Source organism: Rhinatrema bivittatum, chromosome 12, assembly GCF_901001135.1.
Source record: "Rhinatrema bivittatum chromosome 12, aRhiBiv1.1, whole genome shotgun sequence".
In the NCBI taxonomy this organism is placed as follows: Eukaryota; Metazoa; Chordata; class Amphibia; order Gymnophiona; family Rhinatrematidae; genus Rhinatrema; species Rhinatrema bivittatum.
In genome coordinates this window covers 31,133,658-31,158,181 of record NC_042626.1, presented here as the reverse complement: position 1 = coordinate 31,158,181, position 24,524 = coordinate 31,133,658, and the positions used below count along the sequence as shown (strand labels likewise).

The 24,524-nt window shown below is 41.3% G+C and overlaps 1 protein-coding gene across 1 annotated transcript in view; it reads right to left on the bottom strand.

Moving 5' to 3' along the window:
- SORL1 (sortilin related receptor 1) overlaps nt 1-21,740 on the bottom strand; it is a 180,604-nt gene extending 158,864 nt beyond the window's left edge. The window contains exon 1 of the mRNA XM_029573496.1: nt 21,378-21,740. Within this exon, the coding sequence (XP_029429356.1) occupies nt 21,378-21,647 (270 nt within the window). The 5' untranslated portion in view covers nt 21,648-21,740. The remainder of the gene's footprint in view (nt 1-21,377) is intronic.
- Between the last annotated feature and the right edge of the window lie 2,784 nt (nt 21,741-24,524).

Genomic DNA, 24,524 nt, shown 5'->3' with positions numbered 1-24,524 from the left:
TCCCCAGCTCAGGTCTTCTGCTCTGTGGATCATCGGGGCATGCTGTAGAGGATGCATTCACAGCCTATGAGGGGGGAGGGCGGGGGGCAGGGGTCACTGTCACCGTACAATGACACCTGGTGACCAGATTTTCATCAAATGATTGCGAGCCTTGATCAAATACTGCCACTGACTGGACTAAGTAAGCTGGAAGGACAATTTAAAATATGGGGAAATAAAATCCCCAGAATGAAGTCTCAAGGCTTCTGCCACCTGTCTCCTTGTGGGCAAAGGCGCAGACAAAAATGACCACAATTGCGGTTAGGAGCAGACTAGCCCCCATCTGGCTATTCTGTCTATTTAAACCCCTGATAAGGACAGTACAGGGGAGAGGAGCGAGAACAATCTTTTCTCACCACAAGAGAGACATTACAGGGCTAATTGCTTCATGATATTGGTAAGCATCTGATTATAGTTATTTCTACATAAGAGAACCCTAGCTAGTATTAGCAAGATATGTACCAGAAGGAATTTATTTTATAAGAAAAATGTCTTTAGTAGATATTTATCTGATTGCTATAGTTTCAGTAACTATTGTTATCATACTTATACTTATAGCTATGTACTGTTTGATTAAGATAAGATTTGAGAACTATTATGCTTCATAAGCTAATCACATGCCTTAAAAGATTATAACTGTTATCTGAATAAAGAGACTTATTTTCATACATCCAGACTGACTCGTTTCTCTAAACAACTCTATTGGGGAAACCTCATCTCTAAAATAATAAACTCCTTCCCTAAGGGCTGGAAGGTCTTATGAAAGGTAGGATAGGAGCAGAGCTCTTCTTGGCTTTCACTGACATAGCAAGAAGAACAAGAGATAATAATTGAAGAATGAGTAATAAATTAATGAGAGAATGGAAGTATCTTAAGACAACGTACTAACGTGTAAAATGTGTTAAATTATAACTCCTGTGCAACTCGCCTGATGTCTTAGATCCATAGTTAACATGTATTAGAACATTTATTCAGAGTCATAATAATCCCTGTTTATGAATACTACTGCCATAGTCTGTCATTAATGTTGATTTATAGTATGAATGTTACTTTTGTAAACCATTGTGATCTTTATTTGGAACAAAAGTATATAAAATGTCTAAATAAATAAACAAATAAATGAATGAATGAATGAATGGTTAAAAGACCAGCATCAGAGGGTAGGAGTAAATGGTCAGTTTTCCCAAATGGAGAAAGGTAGTCAGTGGAATACCACGGAGACTGAAGAGTAACCCAAATTATATCTACACAATGCAAAGTTACACATTAGGAGTTACCAATCAGGAAAAGGACCTAGGTGTCACTGTTGATAAGTTGAAGTCTTCTGCTCAATGTGCAACAGCAGCAAAGAAAGCAAATAAGAATACTAGGGTTATTAGGAAAGGAATGGAAAATAAAACAAAATATCGTAATGCCTCTGTATTGATCCATGGTACAACCTCATCTTGAGAACTGTGTGCAGTTCTGGTCACATCTCAAAAAAGACATAGCAGAATTAGAAAGAGAAGGGCAACCAAAATGATAAAAGGGATGGTATGAGTCTCCTACGAGGAAAGACTTGAAGAAGAGAAGGCTGAGGGGAAATATGACTGAGGTCTGTAAAATAATGACTGGAGTAGAATGAGTATATGTTAATCGGATTACTCTTTCAAAGAGTACAAAGATTGGGGGTCACACAATGAAGTATTAGGTGATACCTTTAAAACTAATAAGAGAAAATATTTTTTTACTCAATGCATAATTAAGCTCTGGAATTTGCTGCCAGAAAGCTGTGTTAAAAAAAAAAAAAAAAAAAAAAGGTTTGGATGAGTTCCTGGAGGAAAAGTCCATAAACCATTATTAAGGTGAAGTTGCAGAGATCACTGCTTATCCCTGGGATAAGCAGCATGAAATCTATCTACTCCTTGGGATCCTGCTAGGTACTCATGATCTAGATTGACCACTGTTGGCATGGGATATTGGGCTTGATAGATCTTTGGTCTGACCTAGTATGGCAAGTTTTATATTCTTATGTAAACAGTGGCTAGGCAGTACCAAGCACATCCAAAGATAAGCAGTATCTTTCACCAGGTCTGCCTGTTAAACTCAGCTATGCTAGATGCCTTGATCACATTCTCTGGCAACAAATTCCATAGTATTCCACAGGTCAAAAAACATGAGATAATACAGACAGAGTAAGCCTGGAACCAACTGCTTTTATGGTTTTCACTTACAAAGTAAAATTGCAGCAAATATATCCCGAATTATTTGACCAAATTAGCTTATTAAAAAATATGGTACATTTTCCAAGAATACACAATATCTGTCTGCAAATTAAAACATGAGTTCATCAATTAAAATTGCAGAAGTATTTTACTGGGGAAAAAAGTCTTAGCAAACAGTGTTAATAACTATATACAAATGTTGATGCTTTACCCATTGGCTTTGCATAAGCAGAGCCACTGGATATGACAATTTAATTTTTCACCCCATTACCTTGAAGTGCTATGTTAAAAATTCAATACAACTTACATAACAGGCAATAAAATGTAATCTATGCCTTCATCAGTGACGGATTTAGGTTTCTGGCACCCCTAGGCACTGTTGGTGCTATCTCCCCCTCCCTCCTTCCCCATCCCTTCCATAAGATCAGACATGGAGCAGAAGGTCTAAGACACAGTGCCATGGTTTCCTGCAGAACCTCAAGTACAGATTTTGTAACAAGAGAGGATGAGAGGACAGAAGATAAGGAATGGGGCAAGAAGCCTCTCCTTACATTTTGATTGCACACGGCAGCAGTAAGGAGACATAGAAACATAGAAATGACGGCAGAAGAAGACCAGATGACCCATCCAGTCTGCCCAGCAAGCTTTCACGCTTATTTTTCTCATACTTATCTGTTACTCTGACCGCTGAGGTCAGGGCCCTTATTGGTAACATTTTGGTTCTAATTTCCTTCCATCCACACCACTGATGTAGAGAGCAGTGCTGGAGCTGCATCAAAGTGAAGTAAGAAGCCTAATAGGTTTGGAGAAGTAACCGCCGCAATAAGGAAGCTACTCCCACACTCATTTGTCTACCTAGCCTGTGCAATTTAGTCCTTGTTTGTTGTCTGAATATAAATCATCTTTTCTTCATTCCCCTTGCCATTGGAGCAGTGAGCTACGCTGTATATATATTCAAAGTGAAGTATCAGGCTTGATTGGTTCAGGATAGTAACCGCCGCAACAAGCAAGCTACTCCCATGCTTATTTGTTTATCCAGCCTGTGCAATTTAGTCCTTGTTGATTGTTGTCTGAATATAAGTCTTCTTTTTCTAGACTCCATGGGCCTGCTCTCCTTTTCTCTCCCCCACCACCACCAGCTTAGCGGGAGCTTCCCCAAGGCTCTCCTTACTTTCTAGGCATCATGAGGCAATGGCAGTGGTAATGTGGCTCCATGGGCAATGTGGTAACAGAAAGTACATCAACCAACTCCCTTACACCTGCCCTGCACTGCTTCGCCTGGTCGCTCTTCTTCTGCAGGCTTCAGGAACACAGAAACCTCCCAGCACTACCTCACCGCGGGCTGAGCACTTCCCCCTGCTCTCAGGCATGAATGATCTTATGTTGGCCCGCTATAAAAAAAAAAAAAAAAAAAAATTACCAGCACCCACCACCACCACCACCACCACAAGCATCCAGGCCTTCTAGCCTGCTCCTACCCATGAGGATCACTACATGCTGGAACAGCCACTGGATTCTACTTATACCCTATTCTTTTGGGGCCCTTCCTGAATATTCATGATCACCAATGAGAGTAATTTTTTTTTTCTTATTCAGATATAGAGGGGGAGAAGCATCGGAGTGAGGAATTGTGTATGGCAGCGTGAGCCTGTGTGAATCTAAGCGTGTGTGAGAGCGTGTGCTAGTGACCATATGTGACAGCACATGTTAGTATGCATGTAAGTGAGCATGTATGTCAGAGCATGAGTGAGAACATATTTGTGAGGGTGCATATGAGAGAGTATGTATGAGAATAACGTGTGTATATAAGCGAAAAAAGTTTATGTGCACCCCTACGCCTGACTAATACATGACAATCTCAAGTTAATAAGAATCAAAAGTTTCCATGTATAAAGAGCGTGGGATTTTGTATCCTTATTAGTTTAAATTAGACGTGTCTGCTGTTTTAAAATATTTTCTTGGTGTATGGGAAATTATTACAAATTGATTTTAATTATTGGATGTTCCATTTATCAGCTGTTGCGAAATGACTGAAGTTTTTTTTAAATTTCATATTATATGAGGAATGATGGTGATTCTGTTTTTCCATTGCATATAGAGGCTGGCTTGTTGTGGGTTCCAGTTTAGCTTTTATACTTTCTGATCTCTTTATTCTGTATTTGGTGAGGGTCTGTCTTGTGTTCTGTATACATGACAGAAGTGAGGAATTTTGCTGGCATGTAATTCCTGTGTGGGAATCTATAGCAGCCTGGTTTCCTAATAAGAGTTTTATTGGTGTTCTAGGGCCTGATGTAATATGAACAGTGTTGCCTTTTCATAGATACGGTTCTTAGGGTTGTTTTGGTATGGGAGATTTACTATATTGTAATGGTAATTTTGTTTATTTATAGCTTTCTGAGGGCCAAGTCCATATTAAACACATATTACAAAAAGTCTAATTCCATAAGAGTTCCAAGTGTCTTTTTGGTTGGCATGAAATTTATAATATGCATGTTGTATGTGATAGCTTTGCCTCAGAAGACTGTACTTTTGAATGTTCTTTTTCATGTAAAAGCAAGTTTGCTTACCGTAAACGGAGTTTCCATAGATAGCAGGATGAATTAGCCATGCTGTCATGGGAACTGTCATTCAGGGCCCAGGAGGCGGAGCTTTACTAAGCAGAGGCTAGAACTTTGCTCTCTGTGGCTGCGCGTGTGTTCCTGCGCAGGAAAATAACAGATTCTCCTCAGTCTGTGATTAAGCTTTAATGTAGTCGAATAGGCGGTCAACTGCCAGAAGGAGGGAGGGTCAGCATGGCTAATTCATCCTGCTATCTACGGAAACTCCGTTTACGGTAAGCAAACTTGCTTTTTCCTGTTGATAGCAGGGCTGAATTAGCCATGCTGTCATGGGAGTCCCAAGCTCCCGATCACACTGCCCATGATGTGTATATGTTTGCGTGATCTACTTAGTGTGGCAGTCACCGTGGACAGGAGGATAGAGATTGCAGGATTGCTTGCCCTATCTTTGGATCAGTGGCTGCTTGTTGATCCAGGTAGTAGTGGGACATGAAGGTATGTAGCAATGACCATGTGGCTGCCTTTCAAATGTCTACAGGTTGCACATTCTTGTGATATGCCAATGATGCAGCTACTGCCCTGACTTGGTGAGCTTTTGGAACAGAATGTAGATGTAGTTTCTGTTTCTCGTAGCAGAATTTTATGCACTGTGCTATCCAGCTGGAGATGGTGTGTTTAGCTACTGGTAGACCAGGGGATTTCGGGTCGAAAGAGATGAATAGTTGATAAGCACAGGAAGCAGAATGTGTTTTCTCTTTGTAGTATGCTAACGCTCTTTTGCAGTCCAGTGTATGCAGTAGTTTTTCCCTATCATTAGAATGAGGTTTAGGGAAAAAGATAGGTAGCTCTATGGCTTGATTGAGATGGAATTGAGAAACCACCTTTGGGAGGAAGGATGGGTGAGTCCTGAGAACTACCTTTTGGTGATAAAACTGTAAATATGGTGCATAGTGGACTAAGGCTTGTAATTCACTGACTCGGCGTGCAGATGTTACTGCTAACAGGAAGACTACTTTCCATGTAAGGTATTTCATGTGTGCAGAGTCCATAGGTTCAAACGGAGAAAGCATGAGCTGTTCTAAAACTACGTTGAGGTTCCATGGAACTGGAGGTTTAGAGATTGGGGGACGAAGCTGAGTTAGCCCTTTAATGCAACGAGAGAGCAAGGGGTGATTGGAGATAGGAATATTGTTAACTGGCCTATGATATGCCCCTATGGCACTAAGATGAACTCTAATAGATGATGTTGCTAGACCAGCTGTGTATAGTATATGAAGGTAATCCATGAGTAGCTCAGGTAAGCAGTCCAATGGTGCTATGCCATTGGAAATGCACCACGTAGAATAGCATTTCCATTTATAGCTATAATTCTTTCTAGTTGAGAGTTTCCTGGATTCTAACAAGATGAATTGTGTTGAAGTGGAAACTCCTTGTTCCATTAGGAGGAGCCGTTCAATCTCCATGCTGTCAAAATGGAGAGATGAGTGTAGCGGATGCAGGAGTGTCCCTTGTTCTTGGAACAGTAGATCTGGTCGATTCGGTAGTCGAATTGGGTCTTTGATGGACAGTCGTAGAAGGAAACTGTACCACGGCTGTCTGGGCCAGGCTGGGGCTATGAGTATCAGTTGAGCCCTGTCTGCTATGCACTTTTAAATTGTCCTGATAATGAGTGGTATGGGAGGAAAGGCATACAGGAGGACTTCTGTCCATGGAATGAGGAAGGCATCATGAGCAATTCTGAGCGGGCTGGGTCTTATTGAGCAGAAGCTGGAAACTTGAGAGTTTATTTCCGTTGCAAAGAGATCTATTGAGGGTGTGCCCCATTGTATGAAGATTTTGTGGGCTACGTCTGGATTGAGTGCCCATTCGTGTGGATGAAAGATGCGACTTAGCCTGTCCGCCCTTGTATTTGCTACTCCCGGTAGGTAAGTTGCTTGCAAATGTATGCAATGTTGGTGAGCGTGTTCGAAGATTATCAGGGTCTCCTTGCATAGGGACCATGAACCGGACCCTCCTTGTTTGTTGATGTAAAACATCGCCATCTGATTGTCTGTGCAGATCATGACTCTGCGGCCTTTCAGGTGATCTTGAAATACTTGGAGTGCATTTCGACTCACTCTGAATGCCAATAAATTTGCAAGGTCTGCTCGGACATTGTCCATAAACCCTGTGTTTCGTAAATTTCGAGATGTGCTCGCCATCCCTTGCGGGACGCATCGGTGGTCAATACTGCATTGTGAAGAGGGGGGTTGAACAATGCTTCCTTGGAAAGGGTGGAGCCCAGGAGCCACCACATTATGTCCTTCCTCATCTCGGCTGTTAATGATAGACGTTGTGTCAATGGTTGTGAGTGTTGCTTCCATTGACATTTTAAGCCCCACTGCAGACGTCGCATATGTAGTCTGGTGTTTGGAACCGTGAAAATGGCTGCTGCCATGTGACCTAGCACAATTAAGACTTGTCTCGCCGAAGGTCTTAGTGTTAGGTTCAGCGAATGAAGGAGTTGACACATTTGTATCGCCCTGTCTTTCGGTAGGTATGCTCGGTTCTGTGTCATGTCTAGACAAGCTCCAATGAATTACAGAGTTTGTGTTGGCTGTAGATGTGATTTCTGGAAATTGATCACCAGCCCCAATTCTTGTAAGCAGTATCACCCCTCTGAGGTGGTCTATCAAGATGTCTGAGTTGAGGCTATTATCAACCAATCGTCCAGATATGGAAAGATTGTCATACCTTGTTGTCTGAGATGAGCCACCACCACCACGCAGTTGGTGAAAACTCTGGGCGCAGCCAATAGTCCAAAGGGGAGAACTTTGTATTGGTAGTGTTAATGCTTGTATCGAAAGCATACGTATCGCCAAGAGGATGGGTGGATTGGAATGTGTGTCTAAGTATCCTTCAAATCTATTGAGCACTGTTAGGAGTTAGCAATCTGCTAGGGAGTTGCTATCTGTCAGGAGTTAGTAATCAGATAGGAGTTAGCAAACTGTTAGTGTTTTGGGATATTTGTGGGTGGATCCTTGGGCCGGTGGCAGATGACCACACCCCCAGGGGAAGATCCCGAGAAGGACCACTGGTCAGGCTCAGAGTTTGGAGACAGACACACACTAGATCTTTTATTAAACCATATAAGGAACCACCAGAGGTGGCAGTAGTGAGCTGGAGTGCCCGACAGGGCTGTAGTCTCTCAGGTACAGGAACAGCGATCCCTGGATTGCTGAGCTGTTGAGAAACTGAATATAGTGAGTAGGCAGGGTATGCAGAGTTCAGATAAGGAACCTTGATAGAACACTCACACAATGGTCTCATAAAAGCCCAGGAGCTGGAATGAATAGGCCCTTGAGAAGCGAGTACCTGGTTCCAGGGAAAGCTCTGAGAGAGCGACGGTAACTAACTGATGTAATTGGCAGTGATGACTTCCAGGCAGAAGAGAATACAGAGCAAGTCTGGGAACAAGGGCCCTCAAGGAGCGCGTACCGGTTCCAGACTGCCACCTGAAAAACAAAGGAGAGAGCGAGGCCCCCGAGGAGCAGGTACCCCTGGTAAGTCCGAGGAGGCAGAGTAGCTTAGAATCCGAAGCAAGTCCATTCCATTACATTCCTTGCTAACTCGATGTGTTAGCAAATTCTAAGACCTTATATATCCATCGCAGGTGACGTCATCTCAGGGGGACGCCCCGGAGGTTCACGCCATCGCTGGTACTTCAGTCGGGGCCGCACCGCACGAACGCGCGCTCCTAGGCCTCCAGGAAAAATGGTGGGTTGCAGCGTCCAGCTGGTCTGGGGATGCTGGAGGACTTCGGCAGTAGGACGCCATGGCAGCCAATCTTCCCGCGGGCGAAGAGGGAGTCGCCAAAGAGGTAAGGAGGGCGGAGACAGGGCGTTGGGAACCGACGGACACAACAAGCACATCCAATCGTTGGGTTGAATCAGAGGTATAATGGATTTCAATGATACCATTTTGAATTTTTCTTTGATCATGAATTTGTTCAACTTCCGAAGATCCAGTATGGGGCGGAGGCCCCCAGATTTCTTGGGAATGAGGAAATATGGGGAATAAAATCCTGAGTTTCGGGCTTTCAGGGAAACTAGTTGTACTGCTTGTTTGTGAAGTAAGGTAATCTCCTGCCCAAGTTGTGTTTGGGACCTCTGAGGCATTCGATTGCAAGGTGGGTCAATGTGGGTTTCATTGTAAATTGGAGTTGGTAACCATGCCGTACAATGTCTAGAACCCATTGATCTGATGTTATACTTTCCCAGGCTGCTAGGCACGCATGGATTCTGCCCGGTGGTGCTTGGTGCTGTGGTGGCGGCTGAGGTACTAAAAAGGTTATGTTGATTTTACCGGAGCCAAAGGTTGTTGGGCCGGTTGTCTCTGGTTTCGTGGTTTACCCCTTCACTGATGTGGAGTCTGCTGTTGCATTTGTGGATGCTGATATGATTGGTAGGAAGGCGTTCGATATGACTGGTAAGATCTATAGGGTCTGCGGGCATACGATTGCCTACGAGTAGAGCCGAAATAACAGCGGGTGGACAAAAATTGTGATTGCGCTGTTAAGGACTGAACCGCAATAGCATCCTCCTTTAATTTACTTACTGTCTCTTGGAAGCGTTCTCTGAACAAATTGTCCCATGTGCACGGGAGGTTGGCAAGTTTTTCATGTAAATCCTCCCTAATGGCACTCGATCGAAGCCATGCCATTCTACGGGCTGCAATAGCTGTAGCAGACGCCCTGCAAGATGTCTCAAAGCCTTTGTATACGGCCCGTAAAAGGTGCCTAGAACACTCGTCCATATCAAGAAGAGGTGGTGGTATCTGTTCTCCAGTAGATGTAAGCATACATTTTGTTGCTTGGATGCACTCGTACATATATTGTACCATATAGAATTGATGGTGCAGTATTCGGGCATTTAACATTGCGTTCTGGTAAACTTTTCTTCCAAATTCATCTAAACATCAGTTGTCCCACCCCGGTGGATAAGAGGTATGTGTTTTTGTCTTCTTGGACCTTTGCATTGTGGATTCGACCACAATTGATGCATGTGGCAATTGGGGTACAGTGTAGTGCGATGTTTTCTGCATTCGGAACTTTATATCCATTTTCCTTGATACAGCCGAAAGAGAAAAACAGCGTTTCCCAGGATTTTTGTAAAACGTTGTGTAAGACTTCTTGTGGTGGAAGAGATGTGGGCTCCCCTGGAGTATCAAAAATCTTTAGGAGACCTATAGTTTCTGCTCTGGGATCAGTATCTTTTTGAACGTCCAGATGCAATATTGTACCCATTTTTTCCAAACATTTCAGGTAAGTTAGGTCCTCCGGAGGGAAAATGGTTCCTGAGGTTGTTCTGGTGGGTCAGATGGGTACCCAGTAGAAGAGGACAGAGAAGTCTGCGGGGAAACTGATTCAATTGGAGTTTCTGGGTTTTGAACTGGTGAAGTTGGGCGTGTTGCTACGGGAGATGACGGAGACTCCACTGATGCTTTTCTGGAAGCTTGTATTACTTCCGGTGAACTTACAGAAGTTTCTGTAGGCATTTTGAAGGATGACTGAAGGATTTAAAAAAATCCTGCCAATGATTGAGATAGCTGGAAAAACGCTTCTTTTGTTTGTGGTGGCATTGAAGAACAACCTGTTTGCTTAGGTAGTATTGATGTATCCCCTGTGTTAGGTTCCAAAGGGAACAACTTTGGTGGCTTATATGGGACGGAGTGCTCATGTTGTATCTTTCCTGGCACCATAAGCGACCTATCGTCTTCCTTATGCCCGTTGGAATTATGAGAAGACATCGAGGCATTGGAGGAAGGAATGTGTACTATCTCCGTGCTCGACTCATATGAAGGTTTTGAACCTCGTGTACGAGATGAAGTAGAAGCTGAGGGGCTTAGGTCCCAACTACTATCCTTCTGGATCGCCTTCGTATACCTTCGATGGTGGCGGGAATGTCCATGGCGATGGCCTGTAGATGTTGTCCCATGTTTTTCTCTACGGGTTCCTCTTCCCATCGGTGAAAGTCTTCTATGTTTTAATTTATGTCCCGTAGATCTGGATTTTGAAGACCATGAACCATGGGAGCGGTTTGGTGTCGAATTCTTAGATGTTGAATGAGAGACACTTGGAGATTCATGCCTTCGTTTTAATGGGTATTGTACCTTATGGGATGGCATATGCTCCGTATGCACCGGCTGTTGCGCCGTATGCGTCGACTTTTGCATCATATGCATCGGTTCCTGCGCCGCATGCGTTGTCTGCGCCGTATCCTGCGGCGCTGTGCATGGCCCCCTCGGCGCCGTGTGTGTCGCTTGCGTCGCGCTGTGTCCCAGCGCCATATGTCTCAGCTTCTGCGCCGTACATGTTGATTCGTTCCGTTTCAACGCTGGAGGTGTAGTCTTCGGCGCCTCCTGCGCCGCTCTCGGCCCCATGTGCGTCAACTCTCAACTCTGACGCACTGTGCTTCGGGGACAGCACAATTTTTGCTATCAAGGCCAAACCGTTGTCCAGCTTTCTTGGATCAGGTCCCTGATCCAAAGTAAGTCAAGGACGCCGTGATTCCTGCTTACCTCCAGGCCTGGAGGGTCTAGGATCCCATGACGCAGCTCTCTTCAGCATTGGGGTCGGACTTTTGGATGGCCCCGGTGAAGAGTGCGCCTCAGAAGCACCGGCAGGGTTGGAGCTCTTTCATTTTATAGGCCCGCTGTCTTTGGGCCCTTGGCGACAATCTGGCGCAAAATTCACAGTCTTTCTGACTGTGATTCGGCCCGAGGCACCGGTAGCATCAGTCGTGGCTGTCGGTGACCAACATTACTTTCCCGCATCGACAGGGTTTAAACCCCGATTGTTTTTTTGGACATTTTAAATCCAATTGTGGAAAAATCCGTTGAGGAGAAATAAGCTCCACGTGCGATCCCACGCGCAGAAAGAACAGACTAAAGAGAATCTGTTACTCTCCTGCGCGAGAACACACGAGCAGCCGCAGAGAGCAAAATTCTAGCCTCTGCTTAGAAAAGCTCCGCCTCCTGGGCCCTGAATGACAGTTCCCATGACAGCATGGCTAATTCAGCTCTGCTATCAACAGGAAAAATATGTTATAAATGCATAATTTGTGTGTGACTGTAAAGGGTATGGGGGGGGAGGGGCGTGTATGCAAGGCTGTAAGGTTTGCCTAGGGTACCTAATACCCTTCTCTATCCATGAGTTCCGGGGGAGGAGGGATCACAGTTTTTAAAAATATAGATTGCAGGAGGGTGCTGGGTTTTATTTAATGGGCCCAGGACAGAGAAGGAATGAATGGGGTGGGGGTGTTCAGCACAGTAATTGTTCACACAGAGCAGCATAAAAGGTAGCACGGGTCCTGCAACTATCACAGGATCTTAGATTGGTTAAAGGTTATTTTAGTGGCAGATTCTGGTTGAAGGAGTTACTGAGGGAGGGATCTGATTTTCCTGGTACTGGCTGGAGTACTGTTTGCTGGAGCTAAATATATAGGGGTTGGGACTCAGATTATAAGGTTTGCGTGGAGAGAGATTCTCTGTTGTCAGGGTGACCATGATTTTATTATATAGGTGGTAAATTTATCCTCTGTCTTGATCTATTTTTTGGTAAGACAGAAAAGAAAAAGACTAATATATATATAAAATTTAGATATTCAACATAACAAAAAATGTTAACACAGCCCAATGTGTTATGACTGCTTGGACATTCCCCTCACCCTTCACATTTTATATTTTCATTTTACATTTGTATATTTCTCTGTTCCTAAAAGGATTCAAGATGGTTTACATCGAACACACAAGTCTCCTCTCAACTCAATTAATGCAGTCATTGTAACACATTGGGCTGTGTTAACATTTTTTTTTAATGTTATTATGTTGAATATCTAAATTTTAATGTCTTGTCTGTGTTTATATCAGAAATGTTTGTGTTTAGTTATACTGCTTGCCTTCTGTTTTGTGTATTATTGAAAAGCAGAATGTAAATGTAATAAATGCAATAGCAGTCCTTGGTTATGGGCCAGGCACCAGGGTTCCCTTTCTGCAGTCCAACCTTCAAGTCCTCCCATCTTGCCCGTCTTTCCTCTTCATCACACATCCTTCCAGGCTAATATGCTGTCCTCACCAAACCCTCCTGACTTCCCTTGGAGTTGGTTTCTCCAACTCTTAGCTTTATCCCATGAGGGGCCCTGCATAGGATGCAGAACAATGGCCAGGGATGCTCATGCTGAAAGCTTCTAGAAGCTTTAATGTCAAAGTTCTGTGCTGGGCACCATCTGGTGCCACCCATGTGCGTGAGGGCTGATATCCTGCTGTCTTCAGAATTCCTGTCACTGGTAACTCCCTTTACATATCTATTGGGAGCACATAGATGAGTTATATGTAACTCCACTTGCTCAGAGGACAAACAGGATGGCAGTCCTCACACACAGGGAATCTCAAGCTACAGGATGCCCCCAACATAAAAAAATTAAAAAAAAAAAAGGGAGAGAGAAAAACCAAAGACTCAACAGTGCCAAAAATATGGAACCAATAAACTGGGCCCTAGGAGGGATGGAGTTGAGTTCTACTCCTCAAAGAGCCTCTGTAGGACAGAAAACTACTGCACTCAGGAGCTCCTGTCCAAAACAGAGAAATGTGAACATGCAGAGTGGAACTCCATGCTGCAACTTTGCAGATCTCCTCCATAAAAGCGGATCTCAGAAGGGCAGTCAATGCCACCATGGCTCTAACATTGTAAGCTTTTGTATATCCCACCAGATCCAAGCCTGCCAAGGTGTAACAGGAGTAGATGTAATCTGTTAGCCAAATAGAGTTAGAGAGTTTGGCTACAGCAATTCCATGCTTATTGGAACCTAAACAAGAAGTTGGGTGGACTATCTGAGGGCTTCAGTCAACTCCAGAGAGAGGGCAAGGGTTCCCTGGCAATCTAAACTGCAACATTCTTCACCTTGCATTCTCAGAAGCTAACAAAGGCAGACTTAGCATGCACGCACAGAACCACTGTGTTATGAAACATTTTGTATAAAAGGGTGGGCGCCACATGTTGAAGTGACCGTCAGCAAAAATATGAACTCCTAGGTCAGATACTTCAGCTCACAAGAGTCCAGAAGCTTGAAAGTAGTTTTCATTAAATGCGTATCTAGAACATTGAGGTCTCAAGACACAGCAAGGTGAATAAATTACAAAAAACAACTAACTGTAGCCACCCTGGAGCACCAAGATAGTGCAGCATGCAGAAGACAGAAAAATAAATCCATTTAAACCAAATGAAAAAACCTGACTAGAGGGTAAAAAAACAACTTTTGGGACCCTGAGGAACGACTTCTGCAACTTCAGAAACTTTCCCCGCAGCACTTATGAAAGAGAGATAAACCACAACCTTCAAGTTCCATGAAAAAGATGAGGGGCCCTGCATGGGGTGTGGGGGAGTGGCCAGGGCTGCATATGCCCAGTGGGTATGGAGTTTTGCACAATCAGCTGCATAGTTTGGTACTGTCTGGGAATTTTATCTCCTCGCTCATCACGCTCAGCTGCAGGCTCATATATATTTATTTATTTATTTATTTATTTAATTATGTGTGTGTGTGTGTGTGTATATATATATATATATATATATATATATATATATATATATATATATATATATATTTATTTTTTTATTTTTTTATTTTTTTATTTTTATTTTTTTTGGCTTGGCTTGGCTCCTAGACCCAAGGAAGATTTGTCAAGGCCTGGTATAAGAGATTGCTGTGGGGGGCAGGGGGGGGGCCTTAAGACATATTAGTATATTCACAACGAATAAAAAGTGAAACGTTACTGCACGTTATTTTATTTTCATTTAAAAATATGTATAGTCCACCCCTCAAAAAAAAAGTCTGGGGAGGATAACATAACATATATAATAATAATAATAATAATAATAATAATAAAAAGTTAAGAAAACAGCAAAATATAAAAGAAAGCAATTAAAATAAACTAAACATATATGTCAAATCAATCCATAACTGGGTTTTAATCCATAGATGGAATAGAGAAAATCACTTATTAATCGATACTGGCAAAGGCAAGGGCAAATAGGTGGGGTTTAAGGAGTTTCTTAAATTCCTTCGAATCTCTAGTAAGATAGATGTTTCTTGGAAGGGAGTTCCATAACATAGCACCATAAATTGAAAAGGATCATTTGTGAGTAACTGAGAGATGGGCAATTCTTGGGGAAGGGATGTCTAGCAAAAACTGACCAGCAGAGCTTAAGGGGCATGAGGGAATGTGAATTCGTAGACTGAACTCTAACCAGGGAGAGAAGATATTATGAATTTGATGATGAATGATTATAGCATTCTTATGTTGGATGCAATATATGAGTGGTAACGAATGTAATGGTTTAAGTACTGGAAAAATGTGTTCACGTATCTTTGTGCCCGATAATAAAAGGACTGTCATTTTGAATAATCATAAGAGTTCTTAATGTAGCTAATGGTAGATCTGTGTATATGGAATTACAATAGTCAATGCCTGGTAAAATGAAAGTTTATAGCACGGTGCAAAAATCTGAAAAGTTAAGGCGAAGTAATAACTAACTTCAAAAATGAGCTCTGAACAACAGATTTTAATTTGTGGAATCATAGATAGCCATGTATCTAGATAAATTCCTAAATTTCAGACTTTCAATGATATGGGAATTGTACTACCATCAAAGATAACAGATGGAGGAATGGCGTAAAGAGATGGCTCACCTAAAATAATATCAGTTTTACCACTATTTAGTATGAGGTTATTAGAAAGCACCAGCTTCTTATGGTATTCAGACATGTGAAAGAAATTGTAAGGCGAGTGTCCATGTTGATTTGAAGGAAAACAAACTGGATATCATCCGCATAAAGCTTGTATCATGCCCCTAACTGAGCAAGAATGCAACATAGCAGAGTAAGATAAATATTAAATAGGGCTGCGAAAACACTGAACCCTGAAATACTCTGGATGCCAAAATGAGGAATATGAACCAATCTTAATTTGTTGAGCTCTTTTTGACAAATATGAAGTAAACCAGGACAGTACCAAGCCAGCAATCCTAATCTATTTTAATTAATGAATCAAAATAAAATCATCAGTAGAATCAAATGCTGAAGTAAGATCTAGCAGCACTAGCATATACCAGGTTTCACTGTCAAAACTGCGATGAATTGTGTCAAGATTAGAAATCATTCTGTGCTATGAAAGGAATGAAAACCAGATTGATGTTGGTCCAGAACTGAACATTTGTCAAAAAATTGGGATAGCTGTCTGAGAATTACAGATTCAATTATCTTTGTGAAAAAAATCAGTTATGTCCAGGGATGTTGGGGTTTTTTTTTTTTAGAAAGGACATCACTACTGCTTGCTTAAGACAAGTTGGAAAATCCCCACTGGATAAATTAACAATTTAAGTAAAAGATTACACATCAGAACAGCACTTAAGTGCTGTTGAGCATGGATCCAAGGCACATGTAGAAGAACTCATAGTGCAAATCACATTCTGTATATCAAGAGTTGAAATCAGTTCTGTTTAAACTGTTTCATGTAAACCTTGGCTTTCCTTAAGCCCGTTGGCATCCTAGTTTTATGTAAACCGGATTGATTTGTATCCTTACAAGAATTTCGGTATATAAAAAATAAAAATAAATAAATAAATATTAATAAATTCAGAAGTATTAACATTTGAAAAAAAGGAACATAAAGAAGAAATCTTAGAAGTAAAAACATACATCAAAAAATTCACACAACACAGACACCTTCACTGAAGGGTAGTTGTGAAAATATGAACTAGATCTTGTTAAGCAAGCTACAGTCTAATGCAAATATTCAGTAAAGCATTTATTTGCTTTTTGTAGCTATGGAAAGGTTACTTAGTAAACTGGGTTACTAGGTTCACAGACGTTGTAAAGCACTGGACAGTGGAGAATACAGTTTGTCAGACAAGCCAGGCTAACAAGACATACCAAATAAATTATCATAAAAGTTCTACAGGAAAAAATTATAAGCACTGCAATAAGCTTGTTATGCTGTCCCAAATCCAATGAAATATGAAACTTGAAAGACAGGAAATTGTAATTGAAAAACAGTTTGAGTACGATGCCACATCCTGTGATGCTTTGAGCTATTAGACAAAAAGAAAAATGAAAAATAGATAGTTACATAGAAAAACTATTTCTCTGTAGTTTGATATTTGCTCAACTTTTTCAGGACACTGAAGTAAGTTGCTTCACTTGACTATATATTTAATAACATAGGGGCCAATGTATTAAACTGTGTTAACACTGGCTGGTAATTATAACATACATAAGCATGGTGTTTTATGCACATAAAAATAATATTAATAGATACAAGTGAGGCATGCTTTAGTACAGACTTAAATATTCAAGTTAAAGCAGATGACAAAAAAAATGAATTACACCTCTGAGATGTAGTTAAACTTATGGTATTAATGCATCTGAATTTCATTTTGCATATTTTAACATGCATACTTTTTCACTGCACTGATATGTAATGCACAATTTTCCATACTTTTGTATCTCATTCCTTTATTAGTATAGATTTTGCAATACCACTAACACAAGCCAGTTTATATGCTAGTGTATAACGCAGCCATGTAATGAATGTTAACACTTGTATAATCATGTTTTAGTACTCTGACCCCATACTGTTATGAGCATGCCATAATGATGAACCTAAAATTCTTTATGAGGCAGGATCCTTCCATCCTTCTTCAGTTTCCAGGTAGGGTCTTTTTTTTTTTTTTTTTTAAAGAAGTTCTCCAGTTTTATGCAAACAAATTCTGAAAATGTTAAGTCCTAAGCATGGAGCAGTGAATATTTTCTCAAACATTTACAGCCTTGTGTGACCAAACAGGATGAACTAAACTATCAATCTCCTTTTTTGACCTAAAGCAGAACAGTGAAAAATGCTGCTGTTCCAATTCACAGGTCCATAAACATGAGGATTTGGAATGCCCAGAACATCTGAGTAAAAAACAAAGATCTGTTTTAGAGCAATAGCCAAACAGACCCTGTGAGGCCCTGTGATCCTTGTTATGAGCCATTAACACTGGATAAAGACCAAGATCAATTATTGATAAAGGCTGCATTGACAGGATTTCACAATTTGCACATTTGCTGAAGATATATCTTCAATTATGTTGAATATAAAAAATTGAGACCAAGTTCTATATGTATGATAAAAGAGTTATATATTGAAGTGCACAGGCATTCCAACAGGTTCCTGCAATGACAGCCAAATACACTATTTGTAAAACCAAATGTCATGTGGGAAACTCATCTAACCTTTCCAGCTTAATTGTTCCTCACCAACCTGGATGGTTATTATGTTCTTCACAACAAGAATTATTAGTTTTACTTTCTCCATGAGATATTAGGTTTGAGAGAACTAGAGTAGTCAGTTTTTCATTTCTTGCTCCAAGTCTTTGGAATTCTTTTCCTTTAGACCTGCATTTAGAAAATGATTACCGTATTTTAAAATCAGGAAAAGCTTGAAGATTTTTCTTTTTTACAAGCCTTCCCATATAACTAGTTCAATTTGTTTTTACATGTTATTTATGCTTGAAGAACTTGTTAAGGTTCTATCAATGTTATGTTTTCTTGTTTTTAATGCTGTTTATTATGCATTGGTTTATTATCCTGATATTTTTTTCTTGCTGTATGTCTTGGGATGTCCTTTTATATTTTATTTGATTTTGTTTTAATCTTAACATTTATTTTACCAGGATTTGTTTTAGTTAGTTTTATGTTCTTTATTCTTTTATATTTTGATAACTTATGTTCATGTTTATTATATTTTGATGACTTATTCATTATTGCTTTTATGTTTTAACTATTTTGTTGTACTTAGTTAATGAATTTTATTGTACATCACATAGATTACAAAATGTAAGATATGGATTAATCAATAAATAAAAACTTTTACAGGAATTGCATTACTATGGATATTTGATCCTTGCAAGCCATGTCTCTACAGAACTATTATTCGGACTCCTACACATTCAAGTCTTAGGCTATCCCATATCAGAAGTCCAAACGTTTCATACAGTTGATGAAACCTTGGTTTTCCAGACTTAACAGTCCATATGATCTTAACCACAGAGCATACAATCTGTTCTTTCATCTTAAATCAAATTCAGCTATACAGTCCCTGAATTCTACAGTATATATTAAAGGTGCATTCCTAATTGTCAAATGCAAATTCTTTTGCTTCTAGGAATAAAATATTTTCTAAAAAGGTGAAAAACTGAATATCTTTCATGTCTACAGCAGGTTAAAATGAAAAATGAGAGCTCAAAAAAAGTCACTTAAAAAGAAAAATACATACCAGAAATTAGCAAACATTTACCTATTTCACCTAGCTGCAGCACAAAAAAAAAAAAGGAATATTTTCAAAACTGCTGAAGTCGTTTTGTGATCCCATAACCAAAAAACTTGTGTCAGTTTGGATACAGCAGTATAAACAAAATTTAACTATAAAGGTTATTAATGTTCACCCCTGGAATCCAAATGCATGAACTCCTGAAATATTGACATTACCTAGTAAACGGTGAACAACAAGAAAAGCATGAATAATTTTAAAAACCTGTCTCTATTCTGCTTATCCTCTACTACACACACTATCAGTAACGTTCTCTTCAAATAGGACAATAACCTTTACTGGTGTAAGAGAAGAGAACCCTGGGGATTGGTTGAGATCATTAATTAGTTCTCTTGCCTTACTGTAATAAGGGCAGTCATCCTAGTTGCTTTTGTTATAAAACTTAGAACCATTTATACTGGTTTTCCCTTACAAGTTTTTTCCATGATTTTCAGGTTAAGACACACACACACAGATTTTACATTTTGATCCATTGAGAATAAAATGTAGTAAAACTTCAATAAGTTATAGCAAATCGCCATTTTTACTGTAAATAATTTGAGGAAAACTCTGCTCTAAAAGAATCATCAAGAAACTTCCAGGGCATTTTAGAAAAATTTAAATTTCACTGCAAAAGGCTTACATGTTACATTATATCTGGAATATAAAATAAGAATTCTTGAAATGTGAATATGAAAACTTCAATTAAAAAATGAATTATGTTTTAAGCACAATGGTTTCCAGTGACTGCTATCTAAAGCAGAAGTTTCTCAGATGTTTATGTCAAGGTAAAAAATAACAAGCAACAAACCTGGTTTACAGTTGCAAACATACTACAGCACAAACTCTACACTAACCCAATCTTATAGACATGGACAAAAGCAAACATACAAGTACAAAACCTGAAACAAATTTTAGCTTGGATCCACAATATTCAACATCCAATTTACAAGAAACACACATATCTACCAAAGTATAATACAAGTGGCTGATGTAGGCAATTTGCCAATTGTGTTACAAGTGTAAAATCTAATTTACTATACTTTTTCCCACCACAGATACAGAATATGAAAAAAAAAACATTAGTAAATCAGACCCTACATATCTTAATTTAAAAAAAGTTTTAAAATATTAGAAAAAAAAACCCAATAGTTTAGTATGGCCCTGGTAAGCAACAGTTAAAAAAGTGTCTGCAGCCACCTATGAGGTGATTTAGTGAACCTAATGTTTGTTTATGTTGGCACCTGATCTGCACAACAGATGCCGAAGGGAGAAAGAGAGAGAGACAATGTTGCCAGACTGTAACTGCACAAAACTAAAACTGAAGTTTAAATCACCTGCATCTCAGCTACATTATAGAGAAATCAAAATGCTCAAACAAATAAACCATGGTCTAAGTCTAGAAAATAAACGTAAGCGCTTGTAATACGATGGGTTAAAAGGTGCTCTCAGAACAAATATTATGCTGTCCTGTCACTTTTTAAGCTTGGGAAACTTATTTTTTAAGCAAAAAACTGTGCCAGCAGGACTAAAGCAAGCTGTTGTGCAAGAGAGTAGCTGGTTTGTGTGGGACCTAGCAGGAAGAGGGATGCATGGCCAGCAGTCCTCTCCTAAAACGGGAAGCTCTCAGGCTGGCTTGTCTGCAGGTACACTTGTTTACAAAGCCCTATAAAAGTTCGGGGTTCTCCAGTGCGAGCCTGGAGCCTCACCTGTGCACTGAGGAGTGGCGCAGGATCTTTCCTGTTGAAGCTGTGCGCGTGGCACCGGGGTGCCCCAACCTGATGAGTGGCAGGATGCTGATTTGGTATGTATAATAGTCACGGGAAATGAAGTATGTGTGCTGTAAATAAAGCTGTATTTTTGTTACTGTATATCTTGTACCTTGTATCATAGTGTGCTGGGTGTGTGCCTGCCTAGCTAGCAGTGTGCATGGTCTGCCCACCTCACATTCGGGCACCCTGTAACAGCGCTACAATAAGTAGGGCTGCACAGTACAGACAAAACATAAGCTTACTTAATAAATCCCATGGGGAGAGAGATAAATGCACAAGGGAAAGGAGTGGCAAAAAAATAAAAAGCAAAAGGTGGCGGAAACTTGTTGACCTGTGACACCTGCAGGAAGGGGGGGGGGGGGGGGGGGAGGAATAGCCATACCAAGGAGAAAGGAAGGGAGGATTACATGTCTTGCTCTCACCTGTCCGCTCAACTTCATAGCCTCGGGGGGCTGGACCGCGCTCCTCGGGCTCCTGAGCCGCCGACTCTCCCTTGCAGCCCGTGCCTTTACCCTGCCACCGTCCGGTACCTCCACCTCCGCAAAACCGACGTCCTGAGGGCGAGCGGACGACTCCCCGCCCCACAGCCACAGTGTCCCCGCAGCGCGGCAGAGGGACGCGGCGACGGAGAGGACGAGAAACGCTGCCGGCAGTGCAAGGAGCCGCCGCTTTCCACAGCCCGCTGCCGCCATGTTTCCCTGCAGTGCTCGCCAGACTGGTCAAGGGAGCCGCCGCGCTCTGCGGTTGATTGGGTGCGCGCGCGCGCGCGCGCCCGCGTCCCCGGCACTAGACCGACTAAGCGAGGTTTGGCAGTGGCGCCTGCGCAGCACACGTTTCTCGCCTGTCTTCGCGAGGGCACGCGCGAGCCTATCATAACAATAATAACGATGACAATAAGAGAGCGCTGGCTGTCCTCGCGCCATGTAGGTGATTTCTCTCTCTCTCTCTCTCTCAGATTCGGAACATTTTGGTAGCATCGCGTGAAAATGTATTTACTAACATTTTAATACTTCTCTCTTCCGCACGGGTGTGTTGCCCAAGTGAATAAAAGGAGAGAAAAAAATGCATACTAGTGATAATAACTCTCTCTCCACCGCCAAAAGCAGAGGCTTTTGGGGGTGTAGAGGATGACGCAAATAAGGCTAGAAGATGTTCTGAACATTTTTCTCCGTGGCCACAAAAAATGTAGGGAAAAAAACCTTGTGTACACCTGGCCCTATAGTGAGGGAACATAAAACCTAAACAAACATTCCTGATCAAACTCTACCTTGTATTCACTTTGACTTTGTGCACACATTATCTTCCGACCCATTTAACCTATAGCAACCACATTTTCCGGATATAAAAGCTAGAAACCAAAATAATGTTTATCCACAAAATTTACGCAAATAGACCAAATCTGGGCATTTTCCCTTTAAACTAAGAAGTAAAAGCTCTGGTAGAAATTGCCCTGGAATGTTTCTTTTTTAATTTGAAGGGGAATGGTAGATTTTCTTCCTGATGCCCCAGGATTGAGTGCTCATAGCTGTCCGACACCCTAAAACAGGTAGCTAGCAAGCAAGCAAGCAATTGTTAATCTTTAAGTTGCTTTCTCTATAAAGCCCAAAGGAACTAACAAAAAAGAAAAGAAAGATACAAACCACATAATTTAGCTGAAATAATGTGTAGTTGTGATCAATCAAGATTATCCACCCAGAATAAAATTCATGCTGTCCCACCTTGTCAATTTAGACAATCCCATCTTCTTCAAATGCCTTTTATTATGATGCGAAAAGCTTTTACTTTCAGAATATTTCCTGGAGAGGTCTGTTCGGGGGCCAATTACAATAATAGGAATAGCCAGGTAGCGAGCCTTGGAAGGCATGATACATCCTCAGAAAAGGTTATAGCAGCTCTTCTGAGGTATAAGATTGGCTTCTAAGACAGCCAGATAACCTTCACAAGCTTGTTTTCCAATGGATGAGCAGGAATGAAATAAACTTCAGAGGTAAAAGGAAAAGGTTGAAAGCCTGCTGTCAATAGGGGTTGAGAATGGGAAAAATGTGTTTCATTTACTTTTTTTCAGATTCGTTTGTTTTGTTTTGTTTCTGCAGAAATAAAATGAAATGACATTTTGTTGTTTTCTTTTAATCTTTTCAGATGGAGCACACCACAAGACGAAACAAATGTAATTTCCCCTGCCATTTAAAACTGACCGCACATCCCTATCTGTCAGAGGCTGAACTATATCGGATGGTTACTCGCTGTTGGGATTTCTGACAATTCTGACAAATGCATGGCACAAATATCTTACAGCCTGCAGCGGCATATAGGGGTCCAAAATGTGGAGATTATCATCATGATAGTTTATTTATGTGATACTTTTATATATGCTTGTAACTTGAAAAGAAGCTATCTGTAGGATCACATTGAGCCATAATCATCATTGCTTGTGCCAACCAAGTAGGTTATTTTGTGAATGCTTGAAGCAGTTTTAGAGGCTCAGTTTGCAAACAGAAATAGGTCGCTTGCCTCAGTGAAAAGCAAGGTTTTAATGTCGTGACCGCCGACGCTCGGGGTGGTGCTCCGTTCACTGTCGCCATCTGGAATCGCAGATACAATACAGAACAATCTCTTGAGGATTTATTTCAAAAATATATCTGACAGCTTATGGGTGTCCATACCCTGAATCATCCAAATTGGCCACTTCAAACCTTCCAGCCTGTTTATGAAATATTTTTGACCAAAAGGATTATTATTAGGGATGTGAATCATTTTTGAACGATTAAAATTATCGTCAGATAATTTTAAAATCGTCCTAAATCATCAGAGTGCACAATACAATACAAATGCCCCCGATTTATCATCATAAATTGTCCTAAATCGTTAAATAGGGCACGGGAATTATTTGGGGGAGGGCGGGAAAACCGGCACACCAAAACAACCCCAAAACCCACTCCGACCCTTTAAAACCAATTCCTTACCCTCCCCCACCCTCCCGAACCCCCCCAAAATGTTAAATTACCTGGTGGTCCAATGGGGGGGGGGTCCCGGCGTGATCTCCTGCTCTCGGGCCATCGGCGCCATTTTGGCTGCCACTAATTAAAATGGCACCGATGGCCCGATAAAAAAAAACCCACCTGACTCTTTAAATCGACCCCCCCAAAACCTTTTAACATTACCTGGTGGTCCAGGGGGGCCTCGGGGAACGATTTCCCGTTCCCAGGCATCAGCTGCACTAAAAAAAAAAAGGCGCCGATGCCCCTTTGCCCTTACCATGTGACAGGGTATCCGTGCCATTGGCCGGCCCCTGTCACATGGCAGGAGCACTGGATGGCCGGCGCCATCTTTAAAGATGGCGCCAGCCATCATTACTCATCAGCCCCTATTATAGAGTATAGTATAGAGTATAGTATAATAGGGGGTGATGAGTAAAGATGGCCAGCACCATCTTTAAAGATGACGCCGGCCATCCAGTGCTCCTACCATGTGACAGGGGCCGGCCAATGGCACGGATACCCTGTCACATGGTAAGGGCAAAGGGGCATCGGTGCCTTTTTTTTTTTTTTAGCGCAGCTGATGCCTGGGAA